Here is a 24,767-nt window from a genome sequence, read left to right as displayed (position 1 = left end):
GAAGGTAGCAAAGGCATGGCATTTGTTACCTCAGCTTATTGGAGTCATATCTTAAATGGGAAACATCACAAGGTTGAATTAAAGACTAGAGGAAGGACACTTACAAGAAAGATATACCTTGCACATAAGGAGAACATCTTTTATGTTAAGCCTGGCGGAAGTGAGTCAAAAATGAGTAGGATGTGAATAAATTAATTCAGAGATTGGTCTGGTTGATAATTTGAGAGAAATCTTGCCATATGACTTCCATATTCTATTTCCAATCACCTGGCTTCCCCCATCTAGCAACCATTGATGTACTCTGGATATTTCTCAAATATTTCTCCACAGTTTTATGTGTTTACATCTTCTCCTTATTGGATTTTCAAGTAAGCTTTCTATCACGGCTAAAAAATTTTCACAAATCTTCCAGTGGCTGCCTTCCCTTTATTATTACACCTAATTATATTATTACATATTTGATAAATTGGCTGACCATCCTCTCAATAAATTCCTGGACTCTTTTTACTAGATAATTATATTATACACCCCCAAACACACACACATAATATTGTGATATCCAAAATCTTGGTTACATTTCTTTAAAAGAGAATTCAAAATCATTCTCTTTTTAACCCATGCTCATTCTCCCCCATCAGGTTCCTAGCCCTTAGTCAAGTAGAATGCTCTCTAAAACTACTCAGAAAATGTCCATATAAATGACAGATCTGGAAATAACTTTTAAATTTAACGTGTAGTCAATAGAGAGTTATTTTTATAAAATGCTCTTTTAAAGTATAATGATTCATTATTTTCCTAATCTTTTNTAAATTTGTGGAGAGCGATCCACTAATTGCCAATTCAAACTTGGGATAATGGAGACAGGAACAGTCGAGAGTGTATGAAAAACACCTAGTAGTATAATTTTAAAGCAATTGTGTCTTTAGTCTTCCTTTGAACATTAAAATCAACAGTAAATGACAATGGCCAGAGATATTTGTGCAAGTACATGTCAGAATGGAGAGTGCACTTTGTTAATGCAGTGGACCTCTGGCAGTGATTTTGTATTCCTACCCATTTTCTAGCCATTTCTTAAAATTAAGAAAATTGGAAAAAGTACTTTTCTTTTTTAAAAAACAAAAAGTCAGAATTTTTCTCTCTAAAATTTTATGCAATGTTATATAACATAACGGATATATAAAAATGTAAAAGACCGTGAACTAGCCTCTTGTATATCAATAATACAATTGAATCAATCATTCAGAGCAATAGTTTTAATCAGTTTAATTGCTGGAAGTTATGATGGAATTTCTAATTTTTAGCAATAATATGTAATATATAATTCAGCAAGAGTCAGTAAATAAGCATTTGTTAAAACCAGAATATTTTCTGATATTATTAAATATTTTTACCCCTAACGATCCCATTAAGTTTCAGAGATTAGACATCTGAGACTGTAAGGAAGAATTTTTTTCTTTTTTTTTCTTTTTATTCTTATCCAACATTATTTTAGAAATTTCCATAATATAGAAAATGTGATAGATATGTTAGCAGAGAGTTCTGTTCCCCAGCCTCAGTTCTTGAGTTCGGCCACGAAAGAATACAGAGCCAAATTCTTAAACAAGCAAGGGTCAAAGTGAAAGTACTCCTAAGGTTGGGGAGCAGGCAGGTGACTGCATGGGGGTAGGGGGAAGGTGTCAAAGTTGTCTTTTCTTATGTTTGCATAGGTTATGAGTCATAGTTAAGGTTGTCTCTGACTGAGGTTGCTTTGAATCATCTAGGGGACTCCTTCTACCTGTAGGTAGGAGGGGAAATTTTGGCTCTCTATAGTCTTTGCCAGAACTGCCATGCAGCCTTCCCCTGCAGGGAGGAGAGTCAAAATTGCAATGTAATGTATCATAATGAAGGTATAGGTTACTATAGGACTGGGGTTATAGGGAAGAATGTATGCTGATCCACCAGGGTCTTTCCCTGCTATTAGAAATGGGCCACCCTTTTTTATCATTTCCAAATCACCTGTTCCCTGCTCATATCTAGCTAACTGCCTACTCCATCAGATAGAGAGACAGACAGATGGATCACTTACAAATACCTAAGGACATTTTTCTTTGTCTTTCTTCTCAACATAAATAATTGGTGTGAGTAGTTGATATAGTTTCTTCCTTTTCTTCAATTTGTATTTCTTTTTTGCCCAGAATTTCATACGTACACTTAAAGGGCATAATATTATATTTGAAGGCTGTAGAAAAGCATACATTTGTTTTACAACCTATTCCTTTCCATCTCTGATTATAAGAGAAGGCAGAAATATCACATTGTTTGAATCAGATCCCGGCTCTGAACTCAACCAGTCTTCTGATTAGGTAGAGATTTTTCTTTGTAATTTTTCTCTAACACTTGGTTAATACGTGCGGAAGTGAACACTCTCATTTGTGAAAGCAAGAATGTGAATTTCAAGAAATCTATAGAGGCCACAAGATACTGCAATGATGAAAATATTTTACATTTTATGGAAGCAATCAGTAAAGTCAAACACATCATCTATGTGTTATCTGGCATAGTGCAGATGAATGACATTGAGGACAATTAGTATCTAGATTACATTCATGACATTCATGAGTCCTGTTCTTCAAACTGGGCTACATTAAAGGATGACTTAGGAAGCAATGTCACTATTTTATTCATGTTGAGAGTTACNTTAAATGGGAAACATCACAAGGTTGAATTAAAGACTAGAGGAAGGACACTTACAAGAAAGATATACCTTGCACATAAGGAGAACATCTTTTATGTTAAGCCTGGCGGAAGTGAGTCAAAAATGAGTAGGATGTGAATAAATTAATTCAGAGATTGGTCTGGTTGATAATTTGAGAGAAATCTTGCCATATGACTTCCATATTCTATTTCCAATCACCTGGCTTCCCCCATCTAGCAACCATTGATGTACTCTGGATATTTCTCAAATATTTCTCCACAGTTTTATGTGTTTACATCTTCTCCTTATTGGATTTTCAAGTAAGCTTTCTATCACGGCTAAAAAATTTTCACAAATCTTCCAGTGGCTGCCTTCCCTTTATTATTACACCTAATTATATTATTACATATTTGATAAATTGGCTGACCATCCTCTCAATAAATTCCTGGACTCTTTTTACTAGATAATTATATTATACACCCCCAAACACACACACATAATATTGTGATATCCAAAATCTTGGTTACATTTCTTTAAAAGAGAATTCAAAATCATTCTCTTTTTAACCCATGCTCATTCTCCCCCATCAGGTTCCTAGCCCTTAGTCAAGTAGAATGCTCTCTAAAACTACTCAGAAAATGTCCATATAAATGACAGATCTGGAAATAACTTTTAAATTTAACGTGTAGTCAATAGAGAGTTATTTTTATAAAATGCTCTTTTAAAGTATAATGATTCATTATTTTCCTAATCTTTTGTAAATTTGTGGAGAGCGATCCACTAATTGCCAATTCAAACTTGGGATAATGGAGACCAGGAACAGTCGAGAGTGTATGAAAAACACCTAGTAGTATAATTTTAAAGCAATTGTGTCTTTAGTCTTCCTTTGAACATTAAAATCAACAGTAAATGACAATGGCCAGAGATATTTGTGCAAGTACATGTCAGAATGGAGAGTGCACTTTGTTAATGCAGTGGACCTCTGGCAGTGATTTTGTATTCCTACCCATTTTCTAGCCATTTCTTAAAATTAAGAAAATTGGAAAAAGTACTTTTCTTTTTTAAAAAACAAAAAGTCAGAATTTTTCTCTCTAAAATTTTATGCAATGTTATATAACATAACGGATATATAAAAATGTAAAAGACCGTGAACTAGCCTCTTGTATATCAATAATACAATTGAATCAATCATTCAGAGCAATAGTTTTAATCAGTTTAATTGCTGGAAGTTATGATGGAATTTCTAATTTTTAGCAATAATATGTAATATATAATTCAGCAAGAGTCAGTAAATAAGCATTTGTTAAAACCAGAATATTTTCTGATATTATTAAATATTTTTACCCCTAACGATCCCATTAAGTTTCAGAGATTAGACATCTGAGACTGTAAGGAAGAATTTTTTTCTTTTTTTTTCTTTTTATTCTTATCCAACATTATTTTAGAAATTTCCATAATATAGAAAATGTGATAGATATGTTAGCAGAGAGTTCTGTTCCCCAGCCTCAGTTCTTGAGTTCGGCCACGAAAGAATACAGAGCCAAATTCTTAAACAAGCAAGGGTCAAAGTGAAAGTACTCCTAAGGTTGGGGAGCAGGCAGGTGACTGCATGGGGGTAGGGGGAAGGTGTCAAAGTTGTCTTTTCTTATGTTTGCATAGGTTATGAGTCATAGTTAAGGTAGTCTCTGACTGAGGTTGCTTTGAATCATCTAGGGGACTCCTTCTACCTGTAGGTAGGAGGGGAAATTTTGGCTCTCTATAGTCTTTGCCAGAACTGCCATGCAGCCTTCCCCTGCAGGGAGGAGAGTCAAAATTGCAATGTAATGTATCATAATGAAGGTATAGGTTACTATAGGACTGGGGTTATAGGGAAGAATGTATGCTGATCCACCAGGGTCTTTCCCTGCTATTAGAAATGGGCCACCCTTTTTTATCATTTCCAAATCACCTGTTCCCTGCTCATATCTAGCTAACTGCCTACTCCATCAGATAGACAGAGAGACAGACAGATGGATCACTTACAAATATCTAACACTCTCATTTGTGAAAGCAAGAATGAAAATTTCAAGAAATCTATAGAGGCCACAAGATACTGCAATGATGAAAATATTTTACATTTTATGGAAGCAATCAGTAAAGTCAAACACATCATCTATGTGTTATCTGGCATTGTGCAGATGAATGACATTGAGGACAATTAGTATCTAGATTACATTCATGACATTCATGAGTCCTGTTCTTCAAACTGGGCTACACTAAAGGATGACTTAGGAAGCAATGTCACTATTTTATTCATGTTGAGAGTTACTTATGAACAGTGTCTCTTGCTTTTATTTATTTATTTATTTTTTGCATCATGTCCAATGGCTTTCAATAGAAGTGTAGGTGGCAAGAACATGTGCCTTTTTAACAGCAGATCCAGTTAAGAAACAGAAAGAATTCCATTTAAATTAGATATAAATTAAATAAACACCCAGTTGTAAATAAAATTATTTCCTTGTACTGAACACATTTTTAAGTACAGTATGGCTTTCCCCTTTATGGAAGTACACTTAGTTTTACCAGGATAAATGAATGTGCAATCTCTATGTCAAATGAGTCTTCTGTCTCTTACACACACACACACACACACACACACACACACGACTAGCCTGATTTCTATTTCCCCTATAAGACTTAGATCAAGGATCATTTCTAGCAAGCTTTTCCCAATTATATCTTCCTTTTATCTGACTTCTTCCCCTCAAGGTCTCATAGCACTAGAAAATTTTGTCTATGTAAAATTTTCCCAAATTCAGATATTTGAAAAGACTCACTAAATTCCATACAGTATACTCATGCAAAGGTCTTATTTTAAAGGATAGAGCATAGTGCAGCAAGAGGAAAAGAATGCAGGGAAATATCAGGCAGGCGTCCAGGACACAGCCCCCTGTGTGAGCTCTCCAGGGCCCTATTTGCACACAAAGATGCTCTTCACCTTGCACCACCACTATCTGAGTGAGGAATCGCCAGGACACTCTCAGTGGGGGTCCTAAAGTAATTAAAGCAGGTTTTACAAATTGGCTAGTGCAGGTACAAACTATTGGTGCAGAAAATGTTTGGGGATTACTAGAGGAGTTTCTAGTTCATCATAAACCCAAAGCCTTTCTATTTGTCCAAAGTCAAATAACAGACATCCAAGTAATCCCCAAAGGTATTTTAGAACTTTTTCAGCAGAACTATTAACCAACTCCATCTCTACAAACTGTCTCTCAATATACCTTTCACACTGATTTGAAATTATCCATTTATGTGTGAAATTATCTCAAACTAGACCATTAATGCTTCAAGAACAAAGGTAATATTTTATAGCATCAAGAAATAGCTTAGAGTTTTGGATATAGAAAGCAGTCAACTTTTGGAATAATTTCTTCACTTTTTAATTATTTTATACAAAAGTATATCATTTCCCCAATCAGAGAAGATATTTTATTTGATAATTATCAATGCTTGCCTTTTTTCTCCTTAGGCTAAATAATCCAAATTATTTTACTATTACCTTGAGGACATTTCCCCCTTATACTACCAATCTACCAATCCAATTTCAGTTATCTTGCATGTATTTTAGCAGTCTTATTGAGTTATAAACTGCATATTTAAAATGCCATATTTGTATGTATGAATGCCGCATATATAATAAGAACCAATCACCACAATCAAGATAGTGAATTTAAGTGAATATACCCATTACCCACAAAAGTTTCCAGAATTTATATAAAAGTAATCATGCATGGGTGCCTGGATGGCTCAGTCGGTTAAGTGTCTGACTCTTGATTTCAGCTCAGGTCATGATCTCAGGGCTGTGAGGTCCAGCCCTATGCCTACTTAAGAGTCTTTCTCTCCTTCTTTCTCTACCCCTCTCCCCTAGCTCCCTCTCTCTCTTTAAAAATAAAATAAAGTAAAATAAAATAAAATAGTAAAGTAGAAATAAAAAATAAAAGTAATCATACAGTATATACTCTTCTAAGTAACTTCTTTCACTCAACAAAATTATTTGGAGATTCATCCATGTTGTTCCAAACAAATAATACTTCATTCCTTTGTATTGCTTAGTAATATTCAATTTTAGGAATATTTCACAATTTGCTTATCTATTCATGCAAATGAATGGGATGTTTCAGGTTTTTGGCTTACAAATAAAGCTGCTATCAACATTTGTATATATGAGTCTTTTTCTTGGATATATGCTTTTACTTCTCTTGAGTTAATACCTGTGACAGGTATGGCTGGATCCTATGTATGTGTTTAATCTTCTTTTAAAAATTCTACCAAATCATTTTCCAAAGTGGTTGGGCTATTTTATATTTCCAGAAGCAGTGTATTGGCCTTTCAGTTGCTCCACTTCCTTAGCAAAATTTCCTATGGTCAGACCTTTTATAATTAAACATTTATTAAGTGTTTAGTAGTTTCACCTTTGAAGATTTAGTTTGCATTCCTCTAATGACTAAGGAAGTCAAGCATCTTTTCATATGCTTGTGTGTGTGTGTGTGTGTGTGTGTGTGTGTGTGTGTGTGTGTGTGTGAGTTTTCTTCTAAAATCTTTAATCCACTTTCTTTACTGGATTATTTTCTTCCTATGGAGATTTCAATTGCCTTGACCCTAATCTTTCAGGGCAAATATTCACTCTTTCAATATCAAATATATGGTTAGCTGTAGGCTTTTCAGAGATACTCTTTATCAGGTTGAAAAGTGACCTTTCCTAGATTGTTAAGAAATTTTATCAATAATGATTTCTGGGTTTTTCTAAATAGTTCTTTTCTGAATCTAATGAGATAGTAACATAGTTTGCATTTTTTTAATCGATTAATTTGGTAAAGTATATTGTTCGATTCTGGGATGTTAACTAACCTTATATTTCCATGTGGCCATAGTGTGCTATTCTTTTATGTAATATTGGATTTAATTTCCTAAAATTTTGTCAAGAATTTTTGCATCTGTGTTCTTAGGAGATATTATTCTGCAGTTTCTTTCTCTTTTGCTTTTTTTTTTTTTCAGTTTTCTTCTCTTGTTATGCCTTTGTCTGATTTTGATACCAGAATATTATTGGCCTTGTTGAATGAATTGGAAAGAACTTTCCTTGTATTGTGAAAGTTTGTTTTTGGTTTAATTTTTTTCATTAAATATTTAATAAAATTCATCACTAAATCATCTGGGTCTAGAGTTTACATTGCAGGAAGATTTTAAACTGCTATTTCAGTGTTTAATGGATAAAGGTTGTCCTCTTCAAGTTATCTCTTTTTTTCTTAAGTAAAATTTGGTGGTTTATACTTTTCAAGGAATTTGTCCATTTCTTCTAAGTTGCTGACTTTATTGGCATAAAATGATTTACAGTATCTCTCTATTATCCTGCTAATATCTCTAGAGTCTAGAGTCATCTTGACTCTTCAATTCCAGTATTGGCAACTTGTATCCTCTCTCTCTTCCCCTCTTTCTGTCTCTGTCTTTTGTTCTCTCACTTTTTTTCCCTCTGTCCCTCACTCCTTCTCTCTTCTTTTCTGGGCACTGTGGCTAGTATTTTCCTAGTTATATTGGTCTCTTAAAGAAACCAATTTGGTTTAGGTAGTTTTTTTATTTGTTTTCCTTTTTTCTATTTTTATCAATTTCCAATCTGATCTTTATTATTTTGTCTTTTCTTGCTTATTTTGGGTTTAATTTGATCTTCTTTTCTATGTTCTTAAAGTTAAACCTGAAGACACTGATTTGAAACTTTTCTTCTCTTTTAATGCATACATTGAATGCTTGAGAATACCCTGTTTGTACTGTTTTAACTTCATTCCATAATTTTTAATATGTTGTATATTAATGCCATCAGTTCAAAATTCTTTGCAATTCCCCTTCTGATTTCAGATTTGTCCTATGGGTTAATTTAGATTTGCGTTATTTTGTTTTCAGATATATGGGGATTTTCCAAATATTGTTCTGTCATAGTTTCTAGTTTGGTTCTAATGTGATTAGAGAACCCACTTTCTTTGATTTAGATCTTTTCAAATGTATTTCCTGTGCAGTAGAAAAGAATGTGTGATCTGCTGGTTTGGTTAAAGTTTTAATAATAATTAGTTAAGTCAATTGATCATATTGATCAAGTCTTCTCTATCCTTCTTAACCTCTTGTCTACTTGCTCTATTAATTATTGAAAGAGGGCTGATTAATCTTTAATAAAATTATAGATTTATCTATTTCTCCTTGCAGTTCTATTAGTTTCTGTTTCATGTGTTTTGAAGCTCTGTTATTACATGCATAAAAGGTTAGAATTGTGTCCTCTTGATGAGTTGACTTCTTGATCATTAGGATAGTAAGCACTATATAGTCAGTTTAGTGGTATCGTTTTTTTGGTTTTTGTTTTTTGGGTTTTGTGTTGTTGTTGTTGTTTGTCAATTCTGACAGTCTGACATTGTATTGGAGTGTTTGCACAATTTATATTAAATATCTTATTGATTTAGTTGGGTTTAAGTCTTGCTGTTTGCTTTCTATATATCTTATCTGTTCTTTGTTCATTTCTTCTATTTATGCCTCCTTTATATTTTTTGGAGTATTTTTTTATTGATCAATTAATTTTGTATCTTGGCTCATTAACTATAAATCATTGCTATGTTATTTTCGTAGTTGATTTTCACAGTCCTTCATCGAGTGATGTTATACTCTTCACACATTGAGTAACAGTATTCCTTTTCAGCTTTTGTGTAATTGTCGTCGTATGTTTTACATCTGTATAAATTATAAACCCTGTATTAGTTTTCCATCGGTGGCAACAAACTACCACAAATTTGGTGGCTTGAAATAACACAGGTTTATTACTTCACAGTTTCTGTAGATCAGAAATCCATGTAGGCTCGGCTAGGATCTGCTCAGCGTATCACAGGTATCACAATCAAGGTATTTATGGGTTTATGCTCCTTGCTACTGACTCTGAGGAAGAATCTCTTCTAATATTCAGGTTGTTGGCAGAATTTGTCCTCTTTTTGTTGTAGGACTGAGGTTCTAACCCCTTTCTAGGTATAACCCAGAGGAGGCTATCCCGGTTTTGAGGGGCATTTCTGGTCCTTACATGCAGGCTTCTTGTTCCTGTGCCAACAATGGTGTAGTCAATCCTTCTCATACTTGGAGTATTTCTGACTTTCCCTTCTGCTGCATCTCCTTCTCTCTTCTGTTTTGTATTTCAACTAGAGAGAGTTCTCTGCTTTGAAGGGCTCATGCAAGTGATCTCACCTGGATTATCTAGGATAGTTTTCCCATTTAGTCTTTATAATCTTAATTATTATCTGCAAATTTCCTTTGCCATTTAACTTAACATATTTATAAATGCTGCGTTTATGGCATTGATGGCATTGACATCTTCATAGAGGAAGGGGACATTATTCTCTACTACCACTTCTCTCTTTCTCTCTCTCCATATATATATAAATATATATAATATATAATAATATAAACATATATATGTGTGTATATATATAGTTATATTATATATATGTGTATATATATGTGTGTGTGTGTGTGTGTGTATATATATATATATATATATATATATATAGTTGCTTAAATTGTCAATGAGCTCTTAAGGTGACCTTAATAAGGAAAGCAAAACTTTTATATGTATCCACATTGTTACCATTTCTAGAGTTCTTCATTATTTTGTGTATATGCAGATTTCCATCTGGTATCACTTCCCAAATGCCTGAATGACTTCCTTTAGCATTTCTTACAGGGCAGGTCTGCTAGTGATGATACACTTCACCTACTGCATATCAGAAAAATCTTCATTTTGCCTTCATATTTGAAATAAAATTTTTCTGAGTATAGAATTCTAAATTGAAAGTTTTTTGTTTTGTTTTTTGTCTTTCAGTACCTTAAAAATTCTGAGCCATTATCTTTGGCCAGAGTTATTTCAGATGAAAAGTCTGCTCTCATCTTTGTTTTGCGCTTCTGTACCTAAAGTTCCCACCCACCATTTCTCCTAGATTCTTGAAGATTTTTCTCTTTATCGTTTGTTTTAAGCAATTTGGATATGATATACCTTGATGTAGTTTTCATCATTATTCTTGTACTTGGGTCTTTTTGACACACTTGGATTATAATCTTTATCAGATTTGGAAATCATTCAGCGAGTAGATCTTCACATATTGTTTTCTGTCGCACACTCCTTTGGAACTCCAAGTTCACATAGCCTAGACCACCTGAACTTACCCCACATCTCCCAGATGTTCTGTTCATTTTCTTTCAGTCCTTTTTTTTTCTTGACATATTAGTTTTTAGATAGTTTCTATTACTTCTTTCAAGTTATCTTTTCTTCTGCAGTGTTTGATCTACCATTAATCCTGTCCTGTGTATTTTGCCTTCAGACACTGTAGCTTTAATATGTGTAAATTTGATTTTTTCAATATCTTCTAAGTCTGTAACATGATCAGTCTTTGCTCTAGATTCTTGAACATATGGAATGCAGTTATAGTAACTGCTTTGATGTTCTTGTCTGCTAATTCTATCATTTGTGCCATTTCTGGGTCACTTATGGTTGAATGTATTTTTTTTTTCCTCATCATGTCTCATATTTCCTGCTTCTTTTCATGGTGAATAATTTTAAATTGGATGCAGAATTTGTGGAGTTTACTCCTTTACTGTGCTGAATATATTTCTATTTATTTTAGGTATTTTTCGCGAATGCAGATGAATTACTTGGATACGGTTTCATCCTTTCAGTTCACGCTTTTAAGTTTTGTTAGGTGGGATCAAAATAGTCCAGAGCTAATGTTGCCTCACTCTTGAGGTAAAATCTTTCTAAATTCCTTATTTGACATATTTTATGAGGTGCTTTTGTTTTGTTTTTTCTCTAAAAAACGAAAACTATTTGTTTCTCTGTTTGAGCTTTGTAAATTGTTTCTCCTGAATTTTTTTGGAAGTTCTCTCCCTGGCCTCAGTAGTTTCTTCTCATAGACGTGCGTGCAGACCCCAGGGAAATGCACTGCAGATCTCAGAAAGTCCTCATTGCACACCTATCTCCTGTCTGGCACTCTGTCCTGTGAACTTTGCTTCCTCTGACTGCCTTCCCTGCCTCAATTCAGGGAGACTTCTAGACTCCAACTGGGCTCCTCTTCCCTCTACTGCAGCTTAGAAACTCTCTCTAGACAATTAGCTGAGGCGGTAGTAGGACACACTCCTTTCCTTTTATATTTCAGAGATCACTGTTGACTGCTTTGTTGATTGATTCATAGTGCCTTGGAAACTGTTTTGTACAGTATGTCTGATTTCTTGGTTCTTTTACTTAGTAGGATAAATTGGGTGCCTCTTCCTACATCTTGGCTGGAAGCTGACATTCTTGTATATAATATTTTAACATAGTAAACAAAATTCTACAGAGAATGATAAGGATTTGAATAATGTTAGCAGTATGTTTTGTTTAATGTGATGTTGCTCACTCATACCTAAATCCTGACCTCAAAATATTGCTGTGTTCTGTTCTGTTCTGAATTCAAAATCATTTTGTCTCTACATATCTATGTCTAAATCTCATTTTCTGCCTATGTTGCCCACACATTTTGCTTTGAAATTAATTTATTTTTGTTAATTAATTAATTAAGTTGGACTCCAGTTTTGACACTGGACTGTTGATAGCAGGGTATCACAAAGCTACTCTGAAAGAGCCAAAGCATGAACTGAAACATGGCCAACATTCTAGGCCAACAAGTCTCTGTGTCGTAAACAGGAAGACTATAGAAGCTGTGGAATTTGCGGTTCATGATAGGTAACAAAGAGCAGCAAGAAGTAAAGGGATTTTCAGAGTTCATTTGGCAGATCAGAGTAATGAGTTAAAGAAAGGGAAGGAATTTGATAAAGTAAAGTAGAGACAAGCACACCTTGAACATGAGTCAAGACTCCCTCAGACTGGGAAATTTCTGAGATTTTCCTGCTTCTAAACAATGAGGAACTGACTTTTCAGGAGTCGTGGACTGTTTTAGTATATCACCTTATTGAATCTGGTGGATGATCATTATGCACTTAATTATAAATTAAATAACACCATTATTTATATTATACAATTATAGTATTTCTAATATAATTATAATTTTTTAAAAACCTGACCATGTAAATTTTTTAAAAGTTTGCATGTTTGATTTATATTAACATATAGTAAAATTTAGGGTTTTTTTTTAATTTTTACTGTATAGTTTGATGAATTTTAATGTATGCATAGATTCATGTAACCACCACCACCACAATTAGTGAACAGAATTATTCCATCATCCCCAAACACTTTTATTTTTCCCCTTTGAAGTTGCATCTTTCTGCAACCTCTAAGCCCCGCACAGCCACCACTCCCTTTCCTTCACTATAATTTTGTCTTTTCAAGAATGTCATATAAGTGGAGTCCTCTAAAATCTAACCTTATCTAGGATAAATTCCCAGGAGTTGGGTTGCAGGGCTGTAAGGTAAGTGCATGTTTTTTAACTTCATGAGAAACAGCAAAATCATTTTCCACAATGGCTGTATAATTTTGAAATCTTTCTAGTAATGTGTAAGATGTCAATTGCTTCTCATTCTCACCAGTGCTTGATCTTGTCAGTTTTTGATTTTTTGTTTTTAATGCTACACATCAAAATAGGTGTGCAGTGAAATCTCTGTGGCTTTAACGTGCATTTCTGCAATGTATTGCCATGGCTTTATGCAGTGGCCAGTGAGAGTGCATACCTTTTCATGTACTTGTTTCTCATTCCTGTATCTGTATATCCTCATCAGTGAAATGTCTCTTTGCAATGTCTGTACCCATGTTCTAATTAGATTATTTTTTTTCATTACAGTGTTAGGGTTCCTTACAACTTCTCTAAGTGCAGTTTTGCTCTCCAAACAGCCTCTTTAGTGATGTCTGTTCACTTCTTTTGCACTTTTTTCTTATTGTTGAATTTAGATTGTCTTTATATATTTCAGATACAATTCCTTGCTCAGAGATGTGATTTACAAGTACTCTCTCCCATGCTATGGCTTATCTTTTCATTCTCTTAACAGAGTAATTCAGTAAGCAAAGACTTTTAACTTTAGTTTTATTTTTTTAAAGATTTTGTTTATTTATTTGAGAGAGAGACAGACAGAAATAGTGACAGAGAGCATGAGTGGGGAGGAGAGGGAGAAGCAGGCTCCCCGCAGAGCAGAGAACCCAACATGGGGTTTGATCCCAGGACCCTGGGACCACAACCTGAGCCGAAGGCAGATGCCAAATGACTGAGACACCCAGCGCCTTAACTTTAGTTTTAAAGAAGTCCAAGTATTAATCATTTTCTTTTATGGACCATTCTTTTGGTGTCATGTCTAAGAACTCTTCACTTAGCCCCAAGTCACAAAGATTTTTCTCCCAAGTTTTTTTGTAAAAGTTTTATACTTTTATGTTTTCAGGTTAGGTCTTTGAATCATTTGGGGCTCAGTTTTGTATGAGGGATAAATTCCATCCTCAGGTTCATGCATTTGCATATGGATATCCAGTTATTTAAAAACCATTGCTAAAACACTATCATTTCTCCATTGAAATGCCTTTGCACTTCGTAAACTAAAATTTTGAAACATTGGCTGTATCATAGGAGTCTATATCTGGACTTTCTTTTCTGTTCCACTGATCTATGCACCTATCCCTGCACCATTATTGTGCTTCCCCAGTTGCATAGCTGTACTCACTCCTTAAAATCAGAAAGTATGATTTCTATGACTTTGTTCTTCTTTTAAAAAAACCTTTTGTAAATTCTAGTTTCTTTGTCTTCCACTTAAACTTTAGAATCATTCTGTCTACAAAATGATATACTACTGGAATTTTAATTAGAATTGTGTAGAGTCTTGATAGCAGTTTTGAAATATCTGACTTTTTTTCAATATTGAGTCTACAAATATATGAACGGTATGTCTCTTCATTTATTAAGGCTTTTTCTTCACTTTAATCTGTTTATAATTTTTAGCATTCAGATGCCATACGTGAATTTTGTTTGATTAATACCTAAGTGTTATATTTTGGAGCTATTGTATATGGTTTTATATTCTTAATATACCATTAAATATAATATAAATATTTGTAAATATAAATATATATTAATATATTTAATTGTTCATTGCAAGTATATATTCATAAATCTGATTTTTTGGTGTGTTTTTCTTATATCTTGTGACTGTGTTAGGTGTATTTATTAGTTCTAGCAATGCTTTTGTAGATTTTGGATGTGTAGTGAAGACAACAATGCATCTGCAAATTGGAAAAAAAATTATTTTTTCCTTTCCAATTGTCTGCTTTTTATTCTTGTTTGTTGCTTAGTACTGTGTTGGCCTTCAGAATGTTGTTAATTAGGACTGTTGAGTGGGGACTTCCTTACTTGTTCCCAAGCTTGGAAATTAAGTATTCAATCTTTTACCTGAACATCACATGGGTTTGATTTGTTTTCAGTATATTCTGTTTCCCATTCTTCTATATCCTCTCCCCTGCCTTCTTCTGGATTATGTGAACATTATTTTATCTGTTGTGGTTTGGGCTATATCTATGCTATTTTTTCCCATTGCTATTGTGATTACAATATGCCTATTTATTTTGGAACCAATATTTTACTGTTTCAGTTGAAATGAAGAGACTATAGCACCATCTAGGTCCTTATATCCCTTTCTTCTTTGTCTTAGTTGTCTTCTGTATTATACCTGCATTAATTGAAAACCCCTATATACTCAATGTTCTACTTCAATCATTAAACATATTTTTACAAAGATATTTACCATTTCTCTTGCTCTTTCTTCATCCCTGAAGGTTCCTCTAATAAAATTTCTCTTTTTCCTGAAGAGTTTCCTTTTCCAGTAGTTTTAGGATCAAATCTTCTGGCAGAAGTTTCATTAATTGTCTTTTATCTGAGAATGATAATGTCTTTTTTTTTACCCTCATTTCTGAAGGATATTTTTGCTGGACATAGAACTTTATTCTGACATATATCTCTTTATGACACTTTAAAAATATTGTTTCACCACTTTTGGCCTCCATGGTTTCTGATAAGAAACCTACAGTTATTTGAATTATTGTTTTCCTGTAACTGATACATTTTTTTTGTATTTGTTTGGCTTTAGCTTTTAGCAATTTGATTATGATGCTGATATTTTTATTTTCCCAAACAATGTGTCCAAATTCAGGCCACATATTGTGACCAGATTTCTGTGGGTTGTGGATTAAAATTAGTTACATTTTCAAAACCTTTACAGTATTTTCAGATCTGTATGTATGTGTATCAATGGCCATTTTAGTACCTGTGTGGTGCTTTAGCTCTTAGTTCAATTCTCCAAGTCTTGGTACTATTTAAGATCAGATCTACAAATACACAGCTCAGAGCTGAGCCCAAGATTTCATGAATAACTTGATGCAGTTACTTTCCTAAGCTCTTTCTATTCTGTGATGCCTCCCATGCTTTCCTGTTCTGCAAGTCTCCAGTTTACAGTCCCTTGGACTAAAAACTAGGGTTTAAAAAAATAAAAATAAAATAAAAACAAGTTAAAACTGGGGTTTTATCTACCCCTCACTGCCACAGATGTGCCCTTATTGAGGGCCTACTAGCTGGAGGAAAGAGAAGGAGGAACGCAGTGGGATTTCCCTTACCCTCTTGGGACCTTGGCTCTTCTGACTGATGAAGAAGAATGTCTTCCTTCAGAGACTCAGGCACTTGCAGGATCCCGCTGCTGTGCCGGGGGATCTCTTCTGCTCCCTGAGACCGAACTAGAAGACTTCTCTGGATCTCTATTGGGCCATGTTGATCCTTTTTTCAGGGTTTCCAGCTGCATTCAGTCTAGGCAAAGGGTTCTGAAGAAGGAAAAAAAAAAAAAAAAGATCCCCCCCACACAGCTTTCCTTATAGTATTTCAAATTCTGATATTTTTTGAGTAATGATAGGCCTGCTACTATTTACATTTCAGAATCTTCAAAGAGATTGTCCCTGTATGCTGTCCTAGTGTTAGGGAAGAATTAAGTGACATGGACAGGATGTATTGGGGTTACTCTCATTAACCCAGAACTGGAAATCTGTAATATTATTTTTAAACTTGTTGACATGTATATGATCAGGATTTTTTGTTCTTTTTTTAAAACTCAAAATGATTATCTTTTCAATAAAGATATTAACTGAAATTATTTACAGCAGCAGAATTATTGATTGATACTCAATTTGTCATTCTAGTGTGCCTCTAAACGTTTAGCTCAGACTTTAGGATAGCTCAGCCTACTTACTAACCTTTGACAGGAGTGTATTTAAGACCATATATATCTACTTTAGTAAGTGGGGCAACATTAAAGGACTTAATGGGGGAAAAAAAGAAAAGAGGCTGCAACTCTTCTTTCTGTCTGGCAGTCTATCACAGGTGGAAATGATATTGGTCTTATAAAATTTGTTCTTTTAAAAAATATATGTAATAGTAACTTCCCAAAGTTGTGAGCTATATGACCTTTTGATGATTTGTTCTGGCATCTATTAAGATTTAGTAAACTGAACAGTTTTTAATACGAAGATAACCTTCCCCTCCCAACATTTTTGTCAGCATTACCTTCAGTCTTATATAAATGAGCCAAAGAAGAACCGTCTCCTCCTATTTTAGTCCTCATGCTGTTTTCGTCTTCCTAGCATGCTGGGACCATTAGCTCAAAACTTCCTTAGCACCAAAGTCAAATTTTTACACATCTATTGTTTTAAATGTAGCCAAAATATGCATATTTTAACCACCTAGAATCCACGTGTTTTGCACACCTTGCCGAAGTGCACCCACCTTCTGCTAGCTGTACACAGACAAACTCCGGGCCAGCCCAAGCCACTGCTGCCCTCTGGAGTTCTCCTGCTGTGCTGCGGAGTGCTGTCACCTAGACACACAAGTCTACTTCTCAAATCTGCCTCTCCTAGGAGTTTTCTTGCCCTCCTCCCCTTTACGTGGTGCCCCTTCCCACACATACGGTCTCTGGAAGGTCTCCTGCTAGGAAGAATTCACCCTCTATGCAACCTGTCCAAGGACCACCCAAATAAAGTCTATTGTCTACTGCATGCCACCAAGATCAGTTCTGAAATCCTCCAACTGATCAAACTTCCCAACAGATTCACTTCTGAATTTTTCAAAAGTGGTCATTGCTGGGGCTCCTGGGAGGCTCAGTCAGTTAAGCGTCCACCTTCGGCTCAGATCATGATCTCAGGCTCCTGGAATTGAGCCCCATGCAGCTGTCCTTGGGCCCCTTGTTCAGCAGGGGGGTCTCCTTCTCTCTCTCTCTCTCTCTCTCTGTCCCTCCCCTCTGCTCATTCTCTCTCTCTCAAATAAATAATCTATAAAAAAAAATGATCATTAGTAACTCTCTAGGAATGTGTTCTGAAACCTTACACATTAAGATTAATTATAAACATACACTATGGCTTTGATTTTAAATTACTTTTCTTGGCAGTTTTATAAGACTTCTTTTTAAAGGCTAATTTGAATTACCAAATTGTGTTCTATCTTATTTTGTACTGAAGGTGACGTCAAAAGATTTTGCCTTAGAACTCTTCATATTTGTAAAATTATTGGGGACTCCTCAAGGTTTTGTTGATGTGGGTTATGCCTATTTATATTTATCATATGTATATCATATTACGCATTGAAATGAGAAGTTTTAAAAACATTCATCTTGTGGGAGAAATCCATATTCACACAGGTATGTGGTTGGTAAAGGGAAGGCATCATAAGACCACCTGAAGGGGTGTTGAGGACTTCTGAGGTTTTTGAAACATACTTGGAGTACAAAAAATATTGTTAATCATAGAATGTACTCAAAAAAGCATGAAAATGGCCATGCTTAATCGTGAAAGTATCCCTCAACGTGTCCAAGACTTTCAGAATTTTTTTTTTAATTTTGTCCCGAGGTATCGTCTATATTAACTTTAGTCTTTTATTTAGTTATCACCTCTTAACTGTGGAAACAAGAAGAAAATCAAAATAGTGCTTTTCATCCTTCCAACAGTAATTTTTCACATAGATGTCCTTTAGTAAGGGTTCAAATGCTTAGAGACATTCAGCTATGAATTAACTTTAGGAAATTATCTGAAAATTATTAATTTCAACTTTTATTGTTTTATTTTCTTATTTGTTCTTTAAATATTTTTTTCTGTTTATAAAAATAATCCATAGTTGGAGTTGAAAATTGTGTAATGACCACTAAGGGCAATTTGATTTAGTCCTCTTCAGTTAAAATTATATATGCATTTACTCTTTGGCATATCAATTTTACTTCTAGATAATTAACTGGAGCATTGATTGCAGTAGATAAAGATCATAATAGATAAATATTTGGATTTCTCAGGTGACATAACACATGCCCAATTGTTTATCCACAGGGTAGAAAACTGTGTAATTTGAACAGGAGTGAAGAAGTTCTTTATGTAATAACATAAATATATCTCTTACATGTATTATTAGTTTGAGAAAAGAAGCACGGTACAGGAAAGGGTATATTTTGTAAAAGAAAAAGGAAACATAAAAAACTGTGTGTTATTATTTGCATAAAATTACAAGCAATTAATTAAGTGGTTAAGGAGAAAAGGGGTAAGGTACTGTTGGGAGGGGAAGGTCAAGAATTTTAATCAAAATGGATTCTACTTTCTGTCTCTATAATTTTAACTACTCTAAGTGCATAGTAAGCGGTATCATAAGAGTATTTGTCTTTCTTGACTGGTTCATTTTACTTAGTATAGCATCCTCAAGGTTCATCCATATGTAGTATATGTCAGAATTAACTTTCTTTTTAAAGCTGAATAATATTCCACTATGCATTGATGCACATATGGGTTGCTTTCAATCATGAAATATTGCGAGTAATGCTGCTATGAACATGAACATGGTTATATGAATACCTTTTTGAGACCTTGCTTGCAATTCACCTTCCATGTCTTCCCCTGGAAGCGGCAAACTTTCAGTAGACTCCAGAGATCCAAGACCATCACATTAGACAGATTCTGTAATTGCTGCCCAGATGGGAAGACAGATGCTTGGTGCTTACTATTCTACCATCTTTCTCAAATCCTCACTTATGCTAATTTCTAAGTGTCACACAGGTTTAAGAGTAAAAATAAGGAAAAGTAAATAAGAAAGGACCATGAGTCTTAATTTTAGTAGTCTTGTGGCAGATAGAGGATATACATGTAAATTTATTTGTTGATATATATTTTGGCCAGATCTGATTAATCATTGAGTTATGAAAGAGTAGCTCTCCTGACAGTGGTGGTGATTTGGGGGTGGGGAGGTTGTTACCCTTATCCTGAGTAAATTTGGAGGGCTTATTGGTGGTGGTCAATTTGAACCACATGAGTATTCCATAGTTAATACTATGTTCTTCATCTTCTGAGAAATGTTTAAGGGATAGTATGTGGAGGAAAACTGCAAGACACAAAAGACATGTGGGACTGCTGGATGCCATTGTTGATTAAAGGAATTAAGCTGTCAAATAAGTGAGATCTTTGGTGCCTGAGCAGCCAATGAGGGTAATTATAACATGAAGTTGGATCAAAACCTCCATTTAATTCAGAGTTCTGTAGTTACCTTTCTCCACATTCTCATGTTTCTTAAAGCTAAAGAATGAGAACTGAAACTTACCAGAAAACATTGACTACGTCGCATATATAGAATATAAGTTTTTGTGAAGTTATTAAAACTAGATATTTCAGATATAGTCAAATAAAGGAAAAGTATTTTTAAGAAGTTAGAGTAGAAAAATATACTAGATGTGGGTCTTATGAGATAGCAAGAAATTTGGATGAAATATAATTGTAATCCTTTTTAGAATTATTTAATCTAACTCAATAGCAAATTTAGAACCAACAAGGTAATACACATAAAAATGCTCTATAGTCTAAACAGTGGCTAACAAATTCCCTGAATATCTTGGCATCAGAACTAGTGAACACCTCTGCAGGTTTTGAACACAATTATTCTTCAGAATAATTCTGGAAGTACTCTTCAAAGTACCATATAAATATGCAATAGTAATACTGTTCGACAAATCCACACTGTAAGTAAGAGTGCACATTTCATGAGCAGAGTCACTGTATCATAAAATGTAAGCGTTAAGATTTGTCAATTCTTACCGGTCACCCAGCATATGCAGTTTACTCTATAGAAAAGAAAATTATGATAAAGAATAAGTAATTTGTTTTGGTTAGTAAAAATAATAAGACAAGAAGTGGAGCATGTGGTTCTCCATTTTGAAGTGTTTCTATTTACACAAATACTACAGAGATCATTTCTATTGAAGAGTTCATTTTCATTATAATTATCTAATGGGTTAAATATATTTATTGTTGTAATAAAAATAGTCACTGTGCTTTTATAATGACATTTATTATAACAAAATGAAAGGCATTACATTTTGATTAAAATACTCTTTTCTATAATTACAAAAGAAGTAAAACAAGGTACAGAAAGTCAAATTTCAGTGTACTTAAAATGCAGAGTTAATGTCTGAAAAACAGTCTATCTTATTGCAATACTTGTAATTATTATGTTACTTTAGAGACAGCATGTCAGATCATGTCCCTTGTATCTAAATTCATAAAGGCAGAAACTTGATTTCTTGTGCTTAATTGCTAAGATACATATCAGTTCCTACCCCCACCATCAATGGCAATAATACAGCATCAATGCTGACCTGAATGCTATTGTAGAGATATTTAATTATTATCACACTTATAAATGCCTGTCTGGTCATATCGTTTAGGATATATAAAAAACAACTCTATTAATATAATTAATTTTAGGAATATCATTTTGTTGTAGTCAATTGAAAATCATAAAAATGTGCATTAAATAAAAATTTATGCTGTGGTTTGAAATTTAACATCTATTATGGATGCTATTGATCTGTTTATTGCAAACAGTACATTTTAGTAACAGTTTCAACATGTCCAAAATGTGCAGCGTATACAGTTTTTGCAATGTAATTAGTTAGAAATTGGGGAAGCTTAATTTTAAAATTGAATTGTTCATGAAAATCTATTTCATACCCTCTATGGCTTGAGCAGTTTCTCTTCATAAAATGTTCTATAGTTGTGTGAAGAAATTAAGTGCAGTTAATCAGAAGGAACATTATAGTTTGACACCTAATTTGAAAGCCCTGTCTTGAAGCAGTGAATGATTGCTTATAGAATTACATATAACAATGAGAACCCAAATAGGAAATCCATTTTTGCTCCAAGTAGATCTCAGTGTTGATGTCAGTCAGGGCGATATTGTCTGTTTTTGTGAGAAATATTTCATAAAGGTATATATATATATAAATTTGTTAAAATGTCTAGTTTCTCGTTGAGTCTAGTTTGATAGGTTAGAATAGTAAAATAACGTTAGAGTGAATTATCTAATTATTGTACATTGGAAAGCAGATCAGTGGTCTTAAAGTCATTTTACTGTTAAACCAAGTCCATCCTATTGATGTAAGGACAGAAGTAAGCAATCAAGTTCTAAAGCTTAGCATTTTAGCAACAACAACAAAAAAGTAGTTTTAAGAAAGTCGCATGGTGTTGATAAAATGTTTTTCATCTCTTTTAATCTATGTTCATCTCTTTTTTTAGTGCCTCCAGCAATTACAATGCCTCAGAGATCTTTTAATGCCACAGCGGAGAGAGGAGAAGAGATGACATTATTGTGCAGGGCCTCTGGCTCTCCGGAGCCCTCCATCTCCTGGTACAGGTAGGTTACGCATACACATCCTTTTGGCTTGTGTCCAGAATCAATCTCCTGGAAAAAGATTTCTGATCTTATTTTATCAAGACTAAAAACATTCGGGGCGCCTGGGTGATCCCGGCGTTGTGGGATTGAGCCCCACATCAGGCTCTTCTGCTATGAGCCTGCTTCTTCCTCTCCCACTCCCCCTGCTTGTGTTCCCTCTCTCGCTGGCTGTCTCTATCTCTGTCAAATAAATAAATAAGATCTTTAAAAAAAAAAAAGAATAAAAACATTCTTTTGAATTTTATTAAAAAGTTATGGTGGTTTTGTTTTCATTTAAATTGGTTAGATTAAATTGTTAAAGAGATTAACAGAGTGATTTAACCCAATTCAAAGACTACACCCATGGCACTGGTTATTCTTGTATAAGGCATGTTTCTGGCCAAAATGGGCCCAGAACCTCAATGACTGATTCAACCACATTTATGTTACTGCTAGAGAGTACCTAGAAATAGGAATGCTAGTATTAATGGCATCACCGTTGTATGTGTATAAAAATTGTATTTTATTAGAATGTAATTGTATATTTTATTTATGTACCATATTATCCAGGAAAAAAGCTAATTATGTACAGTTAAATTTCTATAAATATAATGTCAATTTTAAAAAGCTTACTTCATTAAGTGAATAAACTCTATTCTAAATCTGTTCTTTGACAGTTTACTTTTATATATTTCTATAGAATTTTTAAATGTCACTTGAATTCTGTTAACATCAAACAGATATCAACACATTTCATTCTTTTAGGTTGTGGCTCTGTTAAAAGGGAGACAATGAAACTTTACAAATGGACCATTTTATAAATACATGTTAGTTATTAATTCAGGTACCATTCAAACATAGCTACAGATATTTATAGAATCTCTTCTACACTTCATAGACCAATAATAATCACAAGAAAACAATTAGAAATATATCCAAATTGGCCAAAAGTAGCCATAGTGAGGATTAGGTTTAAAAAAAAAAAAAACTATTTTAAGAAGAATAATTGCAATCCAATTCCCTTTTTTTTCTTTTACTTCCCAAGCACTGACTGATATTCTGCTCCTTTCAAACCTTTATCTGTTTAATACAGCAGGTAGCAATAAACAAGATATTTCTTCAGATAAGGTAAATAGATGTTCTTTGCAAACATTAATTTCTTTGTAACATACTGTTGGTATTTTCTGAAGGATTACACATCAAACATTAACATATTCACCCTCACCCCAGATAATGATCATGTATCTCAGAGACTTCTGGTTTCTGGTTTGTATCCTTAAGAGTCAATGTTACATCTAATTGCGGCCCAGAAAAGCTCTTGGACCATTCATTACAATGAACAAATATTGTTCTGGAATCTCATTCTCATCATTTTATCTCTATCTGTTTAGATTTCTGTCTTAAAGTTCAACATTTGTTCAAAATTCTCATGCTTAAGTGGAAACATAATTATCATACATGCTAGAATAAATCAAATCCAGAGGCTAATATAGTTAAGTCATTTAAATCTTTATATCTTCATGTGGCATATGTTTGGGTTCATCCTTTAATAGTGTAAATAATAATTGTTCTATTCTGTGAATATTTAATATATATGGGAGAATGGGAGTATATGATAGTGACATTGACAAAGTTAAAATTAGTATTAGAGGGAAGTTTTTATTTTGACATATTTATATGTAGATATAAGCATGTTACCCTTGCTAAAAGAAAAAAAAATGCCGTAATCATTAGGTAATATAGGGCAGCAGTCCAACAAGAAAGACCCAAACTACCTGTTGCCCAGAGATAATATAGCCAAGGGTTATGAATGAAGCCAATAAAGAAAATAGTTGAGGACCAAACAGTGGGAAAAATAAGTTTTCACAAAGAGAATCAGGAACACTTGGTGACACGGAAGCCAAAGTGGAAATAAAAGCGGCTGCTCTAAAACATCTCTACCTTGGTCCCATTCAAATGCTGCTTCTATGTCTCTTGAGAATACCCTATGGATTTTTATCAATGGCACACTAATCAGTGAATCCCGTTGATTTTCAAATGTTCAAGCAGTTTCGCATTCCTTAAATTGAAGCCATTTGATTACTCTATATTGCCCTTTTTAAGTATTGCTGCAGTCACTATGCTAATAATTTGTGGAAATTGTTTCCTACACCATTATGAGAGAGATTGTCTTATTTTTGTGTTCTTATTCTTGACTTGTTTGGGATTGGGGCAATACTGACCTCATAGAATGAGTTCAGGAAGGGTTTCCTCTTTTGTTTTACAGAAGAGTGTATATATAATGCTTATTATTTTTTACTTAATTATTTGGAAAAATTTCCAGTGAAACAGCCTGTGCTAGGACTTCTCTTGTGTAAAGG

At 33.9% G+C, this 24,767-nt stretch overlaps 1 protein-coding gene across 2 annotated transcripts in view; it reads left to right on the top strand.

The window, feature by feature from the left end:
- The window catches only part of NCAM2 (neural cell adhesion molecule 2), a 523,501-nt gene that overhangs the window by 318,326 nt on the left and 180,408 nt on the right, over positions 1-24,767 (top strand). For both annotated transcript variants that reach the window (XM_034656641.1, XM_034656649.1), the window contains exon 6: positions 22,272-22,389. In XM_034656641.1, the coding sequence (XP_034512532.1) occupies positions 22,272-22,389 (118 nt within the window). The remainder of the gene's footprint in view (positions 1-22,271; positions 22,390-24,767) is intronic.

Source organism: Ailuropoda melanoleuca, chromosome 1 (assembly GCF_002007445.2).
Source record: "Ailuropoda melanoleuca isolate Jingjing chromosome 1, ASM200744v2, whole genome shotgun sequence".
NCBI classification, from domain to species: Eukaryota; Metazoa; Chordata; class Mammalia; order Carnivora; family Ursidae; genus Ailuropoda; species Ailuropoda melanoleuca.
This window is presented reverse-complemented; position numbering and strand designations above follow the sequence as displayed.